At 36.6% G+C, this 19512-nt stretch overlaps 1 protein-coding gene across 1 annotated transcript in view; it reads left to right on the top strand.

The window, feature by feature from the left end:
* Positions 1 to 19512, top strand: part of LOC121368943 (apoptosis-inducing factor 3-like) — a 55728-nt gene that overhangs the window by 10467 nt on the left and 25749 nt on the right. Inside the window, exons 3-5 of the mRNA XM_041493707.1 lie at positions 10538 to 10673; positions 18198 to 18307; positions 18745 to 18854. Coding sequence (XP_041349641.1) covers positions 10538 to 10673; positions 18198 to 18307; positions 18745 to 18854 — 356 coding nt within the window. The remainder of the gene's footprint in view (positions 1 to 10537; positions 10674 to 18197; positions 18308 to 18744; positions 18855 to 19512) is intronic.

Genomic DNA, 19512 nt, shown 5'->3' with positions numbered 1-19512 from the left:
CAACTTCTACAACTGTCTAGTTGCTAGCGCTCTTACAACTCGATTCTTGTCGTATAACCCATTAGTTGTTAATCTGAACGCACCCGTTGTAAGTAGGGAGTTGGGGAAATTAGAACGCAACCGTCGAGTTGGCCAACTTAGTTGTAACAGTTGACAGTCTGAACCTAGCATTATGTAGACTGTTACAAGGAAGAAAAGGAAATGTTTTATTTAATGACGCACTCAACACATTTTATTTACGGTTATATGGCGTCAGACATGGTTAAGGGCCACACAGATATATAGAGAGAGGAAACCCGCTGCCGCCACTTCATGGGCTACTCTTTTCGATTAGCAACAAGAGATCTTTCATATGCACCATCCCACAGACAGTACATACCGCGGCCTTTTTTACACTAGTCGTGGAGCAGTGACTGCAACGAGAAATAGTTCAATGGGCCCACCGATGCAAGGTTCAAACACGCTGTCCTGGGAACACACCTCAGCTATCTTTTTCTGTCTGTACAGGACAGTGGGTTAGTTGTTAATTATTAGTGGTTAATGAGAGAGAATAGGGTGTAGTGGCCTTACACCTACCCATTGGGTCGTTAAAACTCGCTCTGGGTGGGAGCCGGTACCGAACTGCGAACCCTGTACCTACCAACCTTAAATGTCCGATGGCTCAACCACGACGCCACCGAGGCCGGTGACAAAACAAACTTGTTTTAAAAGTTCTTTATTAAGGGGATGTTACTACTTTATTACAGTTACTCATGCTTGGAAGAGTTGTTTACCCTGGTTACTCGTTTTTAAAAAGCGATTTTGGTGGAGATGTTTGTTTGGAAAATTTTGACACAATTTATGACCACGTAGCTTTTATTAAATTGCATGTTTGACTTGTTGTATAGAAGACTTCTACTTCGAGAAGTGACATAGTTTTGTAATTTAATGTAAGTTTTTAAAGCCAACTGTTATTTTAATTTATTATTTGTTTACAAAAATAAACTATTTGAAATAGAGAAAAATATCATTCGAAATAATCTATACTTTTTTTCAAACTTTTTGTTGTTATTTATTTATTATTTATTACTTTCTCAGGGTTTTTTTGTCTCTCTGGACATATATATATATATACATATATATATATATATATATATATATATATATATATATATATATATATATATATATATATATATATATATATATATATATATATATATATATATATATATATATACATATATATATACATATATATATATATATACATATATATATATATATATATATATATATATATATATATACATATAGATATATATATATATATATATATATATATATATATATATATATATATATATATATATATATATATATATATATATATATATATATATATATATATATATATATATATATATATATATATATATATATATATACCGGCCTCGGTGGCGTCGTGGCAGGCCATCTGTCTACAGGCTGGTAGGTACTGGGTTCGGATCCCAGTCGAGGCATGGGATTTTTAATCGAGATACCGACTCCAAACCCTGAGTGAGTGCTCCGCAAGGCTCAATGGGTAGGTGTAAACCACTTGCACCGACCAGTGATCCATAACTGGTTCAACAAAGGCCATGGTTTGTGCTATCCTGCCTGTGGGAAGCGCAAATAAAAGATCCCTTGCTGCCTGTCGTAAAAAGAGTAGCCTATGTGGCGACAGCGGGTTTCCTCTAAAAACAGTGTCAGAATGACCATATGTTTGACGTCCAATAGCCGATGATAAGATAAAAAATCAATGTGCTCTAGCGGCGTCGTTAAATAAAACAAACTTTACTTTTATATATATATCTATATCTATATCCCTTCTCTCTCTCTCTCTCTCTCTCTCTCTCTCTCTCTCTCTCTCTCTCTCTCTCTCTCTCTCTCTCTCTCTCTCTCTCTCCCTTTAAAAGTAGAATTTCGTGCATCATGCCAAAATAATAATAATAACAGATTTAAAAAAGAAAATCCAGATTTTGCTCCCCCCTCCCCCCATCTCCACCCCTCAACATTTGGTACCTTACGCCTGAGTCTAGTTGATCTGTGCGCTAATATTGCTCTGTGTATTTCATGTCAATTAAGGTTCTAGTTTACACTTACTGTTCGCCCATCCTTGTACAAAAATATTTGTTTTTTTGTAAATAATTTCAGTTTGGTTTGACGAAAGAAGAAAAGTAAAAGTGATTTGGAAATAACCAAAACATACTATTATTTGTGTGCAATTTAGAGAAACAATCGGCTCTGAAATAAATAAGTTTGAGTAAATTCCATAGTATGAAAAAAAGCGTTTCCTGTGGGAAGGACTAAAGATTTACATCAAACTGATAATGCGTCATAACACTGACGTAGGAAGCGGGGTGAGAGGGGAGAGCAGGGTCCCCCCCCCCCCCCACACACACACACTTTTTAGCAGCAGCGATGGTTTTTATATATTTATATATACATGTAGGCCTATTATTGTATATGTATGGATGGATGGATGGTTGTATGTACCGTGTGTGTGTGCGTGCGTGCGTGTGTGTGTGTGTGTGCGTGCGTGCGCGCCCCACCCCCCCCCCCTCCACCACACACACACACACACACACACTTTTTTGGCACTTTCCTACGTTCGTGTTATAACATCAATAGATCTATACAGTTCGCCTGTAGTCACGTGACTCACATTAGCCAGAGAAGATCTACCGGTTGAAAAACAAAATCGGTAAACACTGGATTTTTGTCTGTGGCCAATTACATTGTGTCATTCCTAGTGCGCCCGTAAGTTAACGTCCAAGAAATCCAAGTCTTGTTTCGTACAGTTATTTCAGTCGTGTGCCGTTTCATTAATATCATATATGACGTGCTTGACGGGTGTTAATTTTTGATGAATCATGTTGAGAGTTGAAGTTTGTTAGCTTTACCGTATTTAACCGAATAAACAAATGGCACGTTTTAATTTTGTAGGAATTATTTTTTACATTTTGTTTTTTAAAATGTATTTTATTATTAGTTGTTTTTTATTTTTAATTATTTTATTATTATTTTAATTTGGCATCTGTGCAACTCATAAATAATGCGAATATATTGTGATGAACTTGCAAGTTTTGAGGGATTTTGTTTATTAAATCTTTCTTTTTTTTATTCTTCATCTTTTTAAGTTTAATTTGTTTCAATTAATATTTAAACTTCATGGTAAAGGAGGCCCATAAATCAAAGTCATTTGGAATGTTTTTAAATGGTCTTTTTACACTTGAATCCTTTAATGGAAGGGTTTCATCTTTGTATAATTGTTTATTACTAGTTTTAAACTCACCAACATAGAGGTTAGTTCATTAAAGGGACACACCCTAGTTTCAGCCCATAAAAATGGACACTTAGTTTAGTTAATCTACAAACCTGTATCACCTTTGGATAAAGTTACAACACAGTTAAAGAAGAGTCTGTGATGTTAAAACTGAGAAATATCCTTAAAAATAAACTAGAACTTGAATACATAACCCCTACTTCTCAGACACACGTTCGTTTTTAAAAATAGGAAAAATGCATTTTGTGGTATTAGAAACACCAGGATGACCAGAAACACTTCAGTTCTACGGAAGTGAATAATCTAAACAATAAAATATAAGTAATGTTTGATTTCAGTGATTATAAACGTCTTCAATAGTAAAAAGAAATGTGCCTTAGTGTTTAAAAACTAGGGTCTATCCCTTTAAACTAAACCTCTAGAATACAAGCATATGCCTAAGGTTTATTTTAATGAATAGATAGAGGTAATTTTGAAACTGTTTAAACAAGATTTTTAACAGGATTTATCTTCAAGTGTGTGCAGGGGGTGAGTTTTGGGGTAGTCTTTCTGTCAGAAGTAAATTTTTGGGCATGGCACTGGAATTGAATGCAGCCACAGTCAACGGGGTATGGGGGACCTCACCCAGAAAAAAACATGGGGTAAGTTAAGGATTAGGGTTAAGAAAATAATACAGTAATTATAAGAGTAATTAATTTTGTCAAAAGGTTAACTTAAAAAAAACAAAAAACATCTGCAAAACATTTGGGTATGGCATCATACCCTGTTTTACCCTGTCACAAAAACCCAGTCAGGGGGTGTAAAAACACACACACCCTTTCCCCCACTCAAGCAAATTTTTCTTTTTCACAATACATCTTGACCCCCTATAAACTTTGTTTGTATCTGTGTACCCCCCCCCCCCCCACCCACACACACACACACACACACTAATATTCCTTCACACGCACCTGAACTTGTTTAAAAGTGTTTATGAAAACTTTTGTGGGGTCTTTTCCAGTGTTCAGTAATAATGAATAGTTATTATAAATGATTGTTTCTGATAGCATGTTGACAAAATCATGAAACAGAAAGTTTGTTATCCATTATTCATGTAACATAATTCACCAGTAATTACCATAGTCACTGAAAAACGGTGTCCAGTGGGTCCTAATGATGACATTGCTTAGATCTAACTTTTATAGTGTTTCCCATACAATAAGAAGTCTTGTATGTAACATGCGGGTCAAGGTTTTTCACTTGTAGTTTGTAATCTAAAAGATAACATTGTTATCCTACTCCAGTTTGTACTTCTTTCCAGGCCTTTCCTTTCCTGACCTGCTTTGGCTTTTGAAAAATTAGTTTTCATATAGTAACGTGTACTACATGGTAGGTTACATTTATGATCAACACATTACCAGATCATTAACAAAATTATTCAAGTAAATTATTCAGAGATTTGATTTTTCAGATTTTTATCTGATTTCAATTTTTATTTTTTTTATTTTTTTTGGTGTAAAATAATTTGAACAAATTAGATTAAAAACGATCTGAAATGCTGGAAAAAAAATTTTAATCAGGTATAATTTCTCACTAAAAGACTGAATGTTATCCCTTGATAAACCTTTTAAAAAATGGTGTCATTACATCAAATAGAATGTCATGCATAAAACAGGCAGTGAAAAGGACATTAGAAATTGATTAAAGTGATTTATGTGTATTACAGTAGTTTAACTAAATAAGTGTTGTTTGTAATTATAAAGATTGTCATAAAAAATGACAAACAATTTTTATAATTACAAACAATACTTATTAAGTTAAAAATACACATCAATCACTTTAATCATTTTCTAATATCCTTTTCATTTATTGATGAATAACAGTCACAAGTTTAGTATAAAATCTCTTTGCTAAGGTCGATGACAGTCACTTTTCGCACCCTTGTTTTGACTTCGTCGACAATAAATATAACATATCTTACCATAATTTCACTTGAAATCCATATTTCGTAAAAGGTACACTTTTTTAATCACAAGACTCCTCAACCACATTCAGTAGCATTCGTAATGCTCAAACAAAAAAATATCAATAGCAATTTTGCATTGGAATTTTCCAGCATTCTTAAAATGGAAACATCATGTACCCAGTTTAGTGCTATTGTAAGGATATGTAAAGTGACGTCATTGGAATACTGATGTCATTAAAATTCTAAATTAGTTGTATTATTACAATGCTTCGCCACATTAAAATAAAAACTGGTCTACTAACCTTGAACCGTGTTAAAATTTTATAACCAGCAGATGACGCTGTTTACAGATCAGTATGTTTTTATTTTTCCTAATTCTGGACAAAATATTAAGTTTAAATTTTAAAAGATGAAAGAAATAAAAAGTACCTTTTGTCAAATATATCATATCAAAAAATTACCATTGGATGTGTTATATTTATTGTGTACAAAGCCAAAACAAGGCTGCGAAAAGTGACTGTCGTCAACCTGGCATTTGTATGTGTTATATTTATTGTGTACAAAGCCAAAACAAGGCTGCGAAAAGTGACTGTCGTCAACCTTGCATTTGTATGTGTTATATTTATTGTGTACAAAGCCAAAACAAGGCTGCGAAAAGTGACTGTCGTCAACCTTGCATTTGTATGTGTTATATTTATTGTGTACAAAGCCAAAACAAGGCTGCGAAAAGTGACTGTCGTCAACCTTGCATTTGTATGTGTTATATTTATTGTGTACAAAGCCAAAACAAGGCTGCGAAAAGTGACTGTCATCAACCTTGCATTTGTATGCCACAAAACTTCACATTATTTCTATTTAATATCCAAATCGTAGTGTTACCGTGAGAACATTTTGACTGAAGCAGTGTTTGGTTTCATTATGCTTGATTGATTGATTTCAAAGGAAAGACGGCTCTATAAACTAAGTAGACCCTGATGACAAAGTATAATTTATTACATTTGACCTCCAGGCCATAAATGTGTTACACTTTGCTCTTCTCGGCTTTGATATCAACATTTCTTAGTTTAGTGGTTACCGTTACTGGTTAGTATTGAAGTGTTAGCTTGTTAATATACAGGGTCATTTTCACAAGCATACACAAAGTATACACTGGGGTCGGGTGGGGGGGGGGGGGGTTGGACCTTTAGCCAGTGTATACTTTAAAACAAATATAAAATGTTCACTAAAAATATGCCTTAAAAACAACATTTTTATGTGTCATTTTAGGACGGAGATTTCAGACTATGTGGTGATAAACCAGATATATTGGAGAAATGTGATACATGCTGTGTGGGGATGGGGGAGGGGGGGGGTGTGGGGTAGTAGTAGTAACACTTCAGGATATATGGGAGAAATATGATACATGCTGTATAGGGATGGGGGTAGTAAGACATTTCAGGAATTATGGGGCAAATGAGACATTTGTTCACTGCAAACGGTTAAAATTAAAGTTTGTTTTGTTTAACGACACTACTAGAGCACATTGGTTTATTAATCATCAGCTGTTTGATGTCAAACATTTTTGTAATTTTGACCTGTAGTCTTAGAAAGGAAACTAGCAAATTTTTTTCATTAATAGCAAGGGATCTTTTATATGCACCATCCCACAGACAGGATAATACATACCATGGCTTTGATATACCAGTCGTGTTGCACTGGCGGGAATGAGAGATATAGCCCAATGGTGCCACTGATGGGGATCGATCCCAGTTGGTGCAAATTGATGCACAGCATTAACTAAATGCTTCATTCATGGTGTTTAACTCAATCTGTGCATCCTGGTCCAGTGTTTAGTATGAACTGATGCACAGCGTCAACTAAATTTTGTGATTCATGGTGTTAAGCACAATCCATGCATGCTGGTCCAGTGTTTAATATGAATTGATGCACAGCATTAACTAAATTTTGTGATTCATGGTGTTTAGCACAATCCATGCATGCTGGTCCAGTGTTTAATATGAATTGATGCACAGCATTAACTAAATTTTGTGATTCATGGTGTTTAGCACAATCCATGCATACTGGTCCAGTGTTTAATATGAATTGATGCACAGCACAGTGTTTTGGAAACAACAAAATCCCACTATTTTTGTGTGTGATTCAGAAAGCAATAAGCTCAGAAATAAGTAACTTGTGGTACAAATACTATATAGTAGAGGCAAAATAACAGTTCAGTGACCAATTTACGGGGACAAAGGTTTAAAGGTGTTTTTCATATCTTCAAAGCCTTCTGAATAAAAGTAGTGGGCTAACCCCGCCGGGTGGTGAAATCCAAGATGGCCACCAAAATTATCAAAACAGGCATTTTTTTAGCTTAGAACTGCTTGTCATATGAAGATGTCTGAATTTATGTTTTGGGGGTCAAATAATTCAATTTTACTCACTTGAACAGTGTTAGGTAACAGTTGAAGTTATTTCAGACGATAATCGAAAATAGTTGTCAATAATTTCTTACACTCATGAAATATTATTCAATGCACATCCGTATGCTCGTTGAGATGTGCCTGTGTTTGGAAGCTGTTGTAGGTTTTTGCCGCCTGTATCAGGGCACAATATTTCACAAGAACCATTGTTCTGTTCGCTTGTTGGTTACGCAATTTTAAGATCACGAGAACTGCCAATCGGTTACGTGGTGAACTATTAGATTCTAAAATTAAGTAATGAAAGTGAAAATCAATTTGTTTTTAAATACATTTGAACCACCAATGTTAACACAGAACCATAGTTCACATGTTTATGGTTAGATAGGCCTAACTCATCGGTTACAAGAACTATATTCACATAACTGAATAATTGGTTACCCAAGTAAAACTCACGTGAACTGACTTCCAGTTACCTAAGATTTTGAAATGTTGTCCCCTGCTGTATTGACGTACGCAGTAGAGTGACGGTCCATACACTAATATGATCAGTTCTCATCTGTAGACAAAGCATGTGTCAGTGAGTCCTGGCTGCAAACCTTTATGACTCTGTCATACTTTGCAGAGATTGTGTACGGAATAAGCTGTTGGCAGATTAATAATCATTATATATGTTACAGCTTCCATAACACAATTTAAAACGTTTATATTGCTTTAGTGAATCCCTGGTGAATATATTAAATGGACTATCCTGAGTTTGCAACCATTGTAACATATTTCTTAGTTTAACTCCCCCCCCCCCCCCCCCCCCCCAAATAAAATAAAAACAACACAAAAAAATCCACACACAAAAACAACAAAACAAAACAAAACAAAACAAACAAAAAACTTTGTAAAAACTGAAGTTGTATCTTGAATACAGTTATTATTCATAATATCAGTGTCTGCATATCGAATGTGTTTCAGGTCATCTTAATGTTTGTAGCAGCTCAATTTTCATTTTATTTCCTAATTTAATTAGTTTTTTTAGTAGGCCCCTATGTACGATGTTATTAGAGGTAAAATGTGGTTTGGGCTACATACAAACATTAGGATAACAAGAAACACATTGTATATACAGACACTGACATTTTAAGCAATAACATACACTGGTATTTACATATATGTAATTTTATTTGTTCAAAATACTCTGAAAACAGGTTATAATGGCAGCAGTCTCTTTAATGCAAATTATTTTGTAGTAAATACCTTTGGTTGTAACGAGAAACACATTTAAGAGGTAGAGGATGCAGAATAAGAAACACATTTAAGAGGTAGAGGATGCAGAATAAGAAACACATTTAAGAGGTAGAGGATGCAGAATAAGAAACACATTTAACAGGTAGAGGATGCAGAATAAGAAACACATTTAACAGGTAGAGGATGCAGAATAAGAAACACATTTAAGAGGTAGAGGATGCAGAATAAGAAACACATTTAACAGGTAGAGGATGCAGAATAAGAAACACATTTAAGAGGTAGAGGATGCAGAATAAGAAACACATTTAACAGGTAGAGGATGCAGAATAAGAAACACATTTAACAGGTAGAGGATGCAGAATAAGAAACACATTTAACAGGTAGAGGATGCAGAATAAGAAACACATTTAACAGGTAGAGGATGCAGAATAAGAAACACATTTAACAGGTAGAGGATGCAGAATAAGAAACACATTTAACAGGTAGAGGATGCAGAATAAGAAAGCTAGTGCAATTGACCAACTGATTCAGAGTCCGAGAAGGACAGTGTTACGACTTATTTGTTAAGTATTCATTAGATAAGTCTCGTTACATTTCCCATGTATCCAAAGCAGGTAGAATGTAAATACGAATAACAGCACTGTATATGCAACTTTAAAAATACAAAATGAGCTGTATAAAAATGAAAATAAAATTATGAATTTTGGCAACTATTATGGATTATCATCTAAAATTGTTCATTTATTATCCGACTCTGTTCTAGTGATAAAATGTTAATTTTTGACTACTAAATATATATTTGGACATCAAATCCATCTTCATACGACAAGCAGAAGCTGAAATAATGCCCGTTTTGATCATTGTGGTGGCCATCTTGGATTTCTCCACCTGGCAGAGTTAGCCCACACTTTTGAGAGTTTCACCCCCACTACTTATTTATTCAGAAGGCTTTGAAGATATAAAGACCACCTTCAAACCTTTGTCACCGTAAACTGTTCACGGATCTACTACTAGTAAGAAAATGGTGTTCCTTGTGGGAAGGACTGGAAAGTAGTAACAAATCCTTTGTGACTGAGAAATACCTCGTAACCTATGCTGACTGGCATATTTTGAGGACGGGGGTAGGTGGACCGTTTATGATATACCCATAGGGAGAAATGAGAATCATGATCTATGCTTGAAAAAATGAGATGAGGAATGCTGCTGGCTGCATGTATATACTGAAAGTGTCGTAGCGATATTTTAGTGGCCTATATAATGTATCAATTTTAACAGGTGTGTGAACAAATCTTAAGTAAGGAGTCACAATAGTGTTTAAATAGTGAGGTGGCTGGGATCTAGTTAAGTGGTTGTTTTTTACCGTCACAACCAGTGCCTCATGATTGGTCTATCAAAGGTTGAGGTATGTACTGTCATGTCTACACTTCTAATAGAAAAATGTATTGGGTTTCAGAAATATTAAATGTTTGACATCCAATAGCTGCTGTGCTCTAGTGGTGGTGTTGAACTAAACAAACCTTCACTTTTAACTTTAGTAAGGTGATGTGTATATCATTCTCCATATTTGTCAGTAATCAGTCCATCATGGTTATCAATTATTTATTTATTTATTTATTTATTTATTTTGCTCTTTTCTTTTTTTCCCAGCGTCAAGTGTTAAAATTGTGAGTCTGTATCCACGTGAAGATTCTCCGTTCACCGAGACACCAACTGCAGAATCCGAGAACACCATGTCGGGGGTCGAATACGTTGTGTGTGATGCAGAGGAGCTGAAGGATGGCGAGTAAGAAATGTTTCCATTGGTCGATTTAGATCTCAGGTTTTATTGGTTGATGTAGATCTCTGTTTTCACTAGCTAATTTAAATATCTGTTTTCATTGGCTGATTTAGATTTCAGTTTTCACTAGCATAGTTTTAGTATCTTTCTGTTTTTTCATTACCTGGTTTTTGAGAAAAAAAATGCTGATTTAAATATCAGTGTTACATGACTTTTTCATGATTATATTTGTGTTTTCAGCTGGATTTATTAAGTTTAGTAATTATCTTACTTAATGTCATAGTTGTTTTGTTTATTAGTGGCCATTTGTGTTGAATTCATAAGAATGTTTGGTTGAACCTTTAACCATTAGTGTTCTAGATAAGTGTGGTATATAAATTTAACTTAATGATTTAAATCTCTCTGTTCACTGGCAGATTTAAAGCTCTGAACTTACAAAGTTAAAGCTAAAGTTTGTTTTGTTTAACAACACCACTAGAGCACATTGATTTATCAGCTATTGGATGTCAAACGTGTGGTCATTTTGACACAGTCATAGAGATGAAATCCACTACATTTTTCCATTAGTAGCAAGGGATCTTTTATATGCACCATCCCACAGACAGGATAGCACATACCATGGCCTTTGATATACCAGTCGTGGTTCACTGGCTGGGACGAGAAATAGCCCAATAGGCCCACCGAGAGGGATCAATCCGAGACTGACCACGCATCAAGCAAGTGTTTTACCACTGGGCTACGTCCTGCCTGTACTTACAAAGCTTCGTATACACACTTCCCCTGTGTGATATCACAATTAACATCAAGTGAGTGTTTTACCACTGGGCTACGTCCTGCTTGTACTTACAAAGCTTCGTATACACACTTCCCCTGTGTGATATCACAATTAACATCAAGTGAGTGTTTTACCACTGGGCTACGTCCTGCCTGTACTTACAAAGCTTCGTATACACACTTCCCCTGTGTGATATCACAATTAACATCAAGTGAGTGTTTTACCACAATTAACATCAAGTGAGTGTTTTACCACTGGGCTACGTCCTGCCTGTACTTACAAAGCTTCGTATACACACTTCCCCTGTGTGATATCACAATTAACATCAAGTGAGTGTTTTACCACAGTTAACATCAAGTGAGTGTTTTACCACTGGGCTACGTCCTGCCTGTACTTACAAAGCTTCGTATACACACTTCCCCTGTGTGATATCACAATTAACATCAAGTGAGTGTTTTACCACTGGGCTACGTCCTGCCTGTACTTACAAAGCTTCGTATACACACTTCCCCTGTGTGATATCACAATTAACATCAAGTGAGTGTTTTACCACATATTAACATCAAGTGAGTGTTTTACCACTGGGCTACGTCCTGCCTGTACTTACAAAGCTTCGTATACACACTTCCCCTGTGTGATATCACAATTAACATCAAGTGAGTGTTTTACCACTGGGCTACGTCCTGCCTGTACTTACAAAGCTTCGTATACACACTTCCCCTGTGTGATATCACAATTAACATCAAGTGAGTGTTTTACCACTGGGCTACGTCCTGCCTGTACTTACAAAGCTTCGTATACACACTTCCCCTGTGTGATATCACAATTAACATCAAGTGAGTGTTTTACCACTGGGCTACGTCCTGCCTGTACTTACAAAGCTTCGTATACACACTTCCCCTGTGTGATATCACAATTAACATCAAGTGAGTGTTTTACCACTGGGCTACGTCCTGCCTGTACTTACAAAGCTTCGTATACACACTTCCCCTGTGTGATATCACAATTAACATCAAGTGAGTGTTTTACCACAATTAACATCAAGTGAGTGTTTTACCACTGGGCTACGTCCTGCCTGTACTTACAAAGCTTCGTATACACACTTCCCCTGTGTGATATCACAATTAACATCAAGTGAGTGTTTTACTACTGGGCTACGTCCTGCCTGTACTTACAAAGCTTCGTATACACACTTCCCCTGTGTGATATCACAATTAACATCAAGTGAGTGTTTTACCACTGGGCTACGTCCTGCCTGTACTTACAAAGCTTCGTATACACACTTCCCCTGTGTGATATCACAATTAACATCAAGTGAGTGTTTTACTACTGGGCTACGTCCTGCCTGTACTTACAAAGCTTCGTATACACACTTCCCCTGTGTGATATCACAATTAACATCAAGTGAGTGTTTTACCACTGGGCTACGTCCTGCCTGTACTTACAAAGCTTCGTATACACACTTCCCCTGTGTGATATCACAATTAACATCAAGTGAGTGTTTTACCACTGGGCTACGTCCTGCCTGTACTTACAAAGCTTCGTATACACACTTCCCCTGTGTGATATCACAATTAACATCAAGTGAGTGTTTTACCACTGGGCTACGTCCTGCCTGTACTTACAAAGCTTCGTATACACACTTCCCCTGTGTGATATCACAATTAACATCAAGTGAGTGTTTTACTACTGGGCTACGTCCTGCCTGTACTTACAAAGCTTCGTATACACACTTCCCCTGTGTGATATCACAATTAACATCAAGTGAGTGTTTTACCACTGGGCTACGTCCTGCCTGTACTTACAAAGCTTCGTATACACACTTCCCCTGTGTGATATCACAATTAACATCAAGTGAGTGTTTTACCACAATTAACATCAAGTGAGTGTTTTACCACTGGGCTACGTCCTGCCTGTACTTACAAAGCTTCGTATACACACTTCCCCTGTGTGATATCACAATTAACATCAAGTGAGTGTTTTACCACTGGGCTACGTCCTGCCTGTACTTACAAAGCTTCGTATACACACTTCCCCTGTGTGATATCACAATTAACATCAAGTGAGTGTTTTACCACTGGGCTACGTCCTGCCTGTACTTACAAAGCTTCGTATACACACTTCCCCTGTGTGATATCACAATTAACATCAAGTGAGTGTTTTACTACTGGGCTACGTCCTGCCTGTACTTACAAAGCTTCGTATACACACTTCCCCTGTGTGATATCACAATTAACATCAAGTGAGTGTTTTACCACTGGGCTACGTCCTGCCTGTACTTACAAAGCTTCGTATACACACTTCCCCTGTGTGATATCACAATTAACATCAAGTGAGTGTTTTACCACTGGGCTACGTCCTGCCTGTACTTACAAAGCTTCGTATACACACTTCCCCTGTGTGATATCACAATTAACATCAAGTGAGTGTTTTACCACTGGGCTACGTCCTGCCTGTACTTACAAAGCTTCGTATACACACTTCCCCTGTGTGATATCACAATTAACATCAAGTGAGTGTTTTACCACAGTTAACATCAAGTGAGTGTTTTACCACTGGGCTACGTCCTGCCTGTACTTACAAAGCTTCGTATACACACTTCCCCTGTGTGATATCACAATTAACATCAAGTGAGTGTTTTACTACTGGGCTACGTCCTGCCTGTACTTACAAAGCTTCATATACACACTTCCCCTGTGTGATATCACAATTAACATCAAGTGAGTGTTTTACCACTGGGCTACGTCCTGCCTGTACTTACAAAGCTTCGTATACACACTTCCCCTGTGTGTTATCACAATTAACATCAAGTGAGTGTTTTACCACTGGGCTACGTCCTGCCTGTACTTACAAAGCTTCGTATACACACTTCCCCTGTGTGATATCACAATTAACATCAAGTGAGTGTTTTACCACTGGGCTACGTCCTGCCTGTACTTACAAAGCTTCGTATACACACTTCCCCTGTGTGATATCACAATTAACATCAAGTGAGTGTTTTACCACAGTTAACATCAAGTGAGTGTTTTACCACTGGGCTACGTCCTGCCTGTACTTACAAAGCTTCGTATACACACTTCCCCTGTGTGATATCACAATTAACATCAAGTGAGTGTTTTACTACTGGGCTACGTCCTGCCTGTACTTACAAAGCTTCGTATACACACTTCCCCTGTGTGATATCACAATTAACATCAAGTGAGTGTTTTACTACTGGGCTACGTCCTGCCTGTACTTACAAAGCTTCGTATACACACTTCCCCTGTGTGATATCACAATTAACATCAAGTGAGTGTTTTACCACTGGGCTACGTCCTGCCTGTACTTACAAAGCTTCGTATACACACTTCCCCTGTGTGATATCACAATTAACATCAAGTGAGTGTTTTACTACTGTACGTCCTGCCTGTACTTACAAAGCTTCATATACACACTTCCCCTGTGTGATATCACAATTAACATCAAGTGAGTGTTTTACCACTGGGCTACGTCCTGCCTGTACTTACAAAGCTTCGTATACACACTTCCCCTGTGTGATATCACAATTAACATCAAGTGAGTGTTTTACACGTCCTGCCTGTACTTACAAAGCTTCGTATACACACTTCCCCTGTGTGATATCACAATTAACATCAAGTGAGTGTTTTACTACTGGGCTACGTCCTGCCTGTACTTACAAAGCTTCGTATACACACTTCCCCTGTGTGATATCACAATTAACATCAAGTGAGTGTTTTACTACTGGGCTACGTCCTGCCTGTACTTACAAAGCTTCGTATACACACTTCCCCTGTGTGATATCACAATTAACATCAAGTGAGTGTTTTACTACTGGGCTACGTCCTGCCTGTACTTACAAAGCTTCGTATACACACTTCCCCTGTGTGATATCACAATTAACATCAAGTGAGTGTTTTACTACTGGGCTACGTCCTGCCTGTACTTACAAAGCTTCGTATACACACTTCCCCTGTGTGATATCACAATTAACATCAAGTGAGTGTTTTACTACTGGGCTACGTCCTGCCTGTACTTACAAAGCTTCGTATACACACTTCCCCTGTGTGATATCACAATTAACATCAAGTGAGTGTTTTACTACTGGGCTACGTCCTGCCTGTACTTACAAAGCTTCATATACATACTTCCCCTGTGTAATATCACAATTAACATCAAGTGAGTGTTTTACCACAATGGAGCTACGTCCTGCCTGTACTTACAAAGCTTCATATACACACTTCCCCTGTGTGATATCACAATTAACATCAAGTGAGTGTTTTACTACTGGGCTACGTCCTGCCTGTACTTACAAAGCTTCGTATACACACTTCCCCTGTGTGATATCACAATTAACATCAAGTGAGTGTTTTACCACAGTTAACATCAAGTGAGTGTTTTACCACTGGGCTACGTCCTGCCTGTACTTACAAAGCTTCGTATACACACTTCCCCTGTGTGATATCACAATTAATATCAAGTGAGTGTTTTACCACTTGGCTACGTCCTGCATGTACTTACAAAGCTTCGTATACACACTTCCCCTGTGTGATATCACAATTAACATCAAGTGAGTGTTTTACTACTGGGCTACGTCCTGCCTGTAGTTACAAAGATTCGTATACACACTTCCCCTGTGTGATATCACAATTAACATCAAGTGAGTGTTTTACCACTGGGCTACGTCCTGCCTGTACTTACAAAGCTTCGTATACACACTTCCCCTGTGTGATATCACAATTAACATCAAGTGAGTGTTTTACCACTGGGCTACGTCCTGCCTGTACTTACAAAGCTTCGTATACACACTTCCCCTGTGTGATCTCACAATTAACATCAAGTGAGTGTTTTACCACTGGGCTACGTCCTGCCTGTACTTACAATGCTTCATATACACACTTCCCCTGTGTGATATCACAATTAACATCAAGTGAGTGTTTTACCACTGGGCTACGTCCTGCCTGTACTTACAAAGCTTCGTATACACACTTCCCCTGTGTGATATCACAAAATTACATGTACAATGTGTTTACAGCATTTTGGTAACCTAATCCAGGAAATTGTGTCATCTACATTTGTAGGCTTCACTTGAAAAAGGGTATTTGATATGGTTGTTGATGGTAGGTTGTAATATTTTTTCTTACACACCCATTGATGAGAACATCAATAACACATACTTGTTAACACATATACATGTGTTAACATTTTAAAGACCAATGCCATACCGTCCAGTGAAAAAACAGAATAGTCGAATCGATCACTCAGTGATGTACAAGATAACCTGAAATCAACTATAAGCACAAGGACGGTAAATAGGTTTTTCTTGGAAAAGGCATTTAAATTTACTTTAAAACTGTTTATTCAGGATATGTAACAAGTAGAATACAACATTTGTGTTCTTTAGATACCATTTATCTCACAACTCGTTTTTTAAAAACATATCCAACTGGCTTTCGCTTCTTAGATTTTAAAACATTTTAAAATAGCTCATAAGATAAATGGTATCTAATGGCCACTCATGTACCATTCTCTATTATATACAGTTATCATGTCTGCTAAGGTAACTGACAGTCATAGAAATACAAGTTTCTTGAGACTATTTTACTAGAGGATCAAGGAGGTTATAATATTCTGTGTTATTGTAGGATCAAAGAGGTTATAATATTCTGTTATTGTAGGATTAAGGAGGTTATAATATTCTGTTATTGTAGGATCAAGGAGGTTATAATATTCTGTGTTATTGTAGGATCAAAGAGGTTATAATATTCTGTTATTGTAGGATCAAGGAGGTTATAATCTGTGTTATTGTAAGATTAAGGAGGTTATAATCTGTGTTATTGTAGGATAAAGGTTATAATCTGTGTTATTGTAGGATCAAGGTTATAATCTGTGTTATTGTAGGATCAAGGAGGTTATAATCTGCTATTGTAGGATCAAGGTTATAATCTGTATTATTGTAGGATCACGGTTATAATCTGTGTTATTGTAGGATCAAGGTTATAATCTGTGTTATTGTAGGATCAAGAAGGTTATGATCTGTGTTATTGTAGGATCAAGGAGGTTATAATCTGTGTTATTGTAGGATCAAGGTTATAATCTTATTGTAGGATCAAGGTTATAATCTGTGTTATTGTAGGATCACAGTTATAATCTGTGTTATTGTAGGATCAAGGAGGTTATAATCTGTGTTATTGTAGGATCAAGGTTATAATCTGTGTTATTGTAGGATCAAGGAGATTATGATCTGTGTTATTGTAGGATCAAGCAGGTTATATTCTGTGTTATTGTAGGATCAAGGTTATAATCTGTGTTATTGTAGGATCAAGGAAGTTATGATCTGTGTTATTGTAGGATCAAGGAGGTTATAATATGTGTTATTGTAGGATCAAGGTTATAATCTGTGTTATTGTAGGATCAAGGTTATAATCTGTGTTATTGTAGGATCAAGGAAGTTATGATCTGTGTTATTGTATGATCAAGGAGGTTATAATCTGTGTTATTGTAGGATCAAGGAGGTTATAATCTGTGTTATTGTAGGATCATGGTTATAGTCTGTGTTATTGTATGAACAAGGTTATAATCTGTGTTATTGTAGGATCAAGGAAGTTATGATCTGTGTTATTGTAGGATCAAGGAGGTTATAATCTGTGTTATTGTAGGATCAAGGAGGTTATGATCTGTGTTATTGTAGGATAAAGGAGGTTATAATCTGTGTTATTGGAGGATGAAGGAGGTTATAATATTATGTGTTATTGTAGGATGAAGGAGGTTGAGGTTGGAAGTAGGAAAGCTCTCCTGGTGCGGGAGGGAGGAAATTATTATGCAGTTGGGCCAAAATGTTCCCATTTTGGAGCGCCATTAGCATCAGGTAATGCTTTTACTTAGAGATTAAATATATGAATTTTATATTTGTAATAATTGATTAAATAACACTTAAAACATTTGTTTTAACTAGACATATAAATTATGTTTTATTTTTTGAATAAGTTTGAAAGCTGATTGTTATTTTCATAGGCTACATAACCAGGCAGACAGCACATAAGACAAACTGTAATAATTTTAATCTGGCCAGTTAGAAATATATCCTGATGCAGATGGACAAGTTAGCTTGTAATTTACATTATCCCAAGCTTGTATGTGCTTAGTTATGATTTGAAAAATAAGTACCGGTAATATTAATATTTGTTGATTGTTAAAAATTGTTTAAGTTGTTACTTTTTCTAGTTGTATGTTAAAGAGCCATATTTTATTTAAATTAAATAAATATCTAAAGCCAGTTAATGCCATCTTTCCTTCTGCCATCAGGTGTTCTGTGTAATGGGCGAGTGCGGTGTCCGTGGCACGGTGCGTGTTTTAACATCAAGACTGGAGACATCGAAGACTTTCCAGGCCTCGACAGTATTCCCAAGTTTGATGTTAGTCGCATACTAAAGTTGCTCAGTTCTGCCGTATTTAATTACAATATTCTTTTAATCCTCCCTCATGGGATGGAACGTAGCCCAGTGGTAAAGCCACCTGATGCGCGGCCGGTTTAGGATCGATTCTCATTGGTGGGCCCATTGGGTTATATCTTGTTTCAGTCAGTGTGCCACGATGGTATATCAAAGGTTGTGGTATGTGCTATCCTGTCTGTGGGATGGTGCATATAAAAGATTCCTTGCCACTAATGGAAAAATGTAGCGGAACTCCTCTTTATAAATTTACCAAAACGTCTGGCATCCAATAGCCGATGCTTAATAAATCAATGTGCTCTAGTGGTGTCATTAAACAAAACAAACTTTAACTTTTTCATCCTCACTCACATTTCAGATTCTCTTTATAAAGTAATGCATATTTTGTTCAAAACTTAAATGTTTTTATTTCCAATAAAAGTTCAATCTTGCTGTCGTGGGCACCTCGGCTGTCTGTCTAGGATTGGTATTAATCGTTAATGGTTGGTGAGACAAAATTCAGTCTGGTGGCCTTACACCTCATAGGGCTGTTAAAATTCAAATTGGCAGGCCACAAGATTTCAAATTGTATGGCAAACACTTTTTCAGTTGCCCTACAATCATAGGAAACCATTGGAAACTG

Source organism: Gigantopelta aegis, chromosome 3 (assembly GCF_016097555.1).
Source record: "Gigantopelta aegis isolate Gae_Host chromosome 3, Gae_host_genome, whole genome shotgun sequence".
Lineage (NCBI taxonomy): Eukaryota > Metazoa > Mollusca > Gastropoda > Neomphalida > Peltospiridae > Gigantopelta > Gigantopelta aegis.
This window is presented reverse-complemented; position numbering and strand designations above follow the sequence as displayed.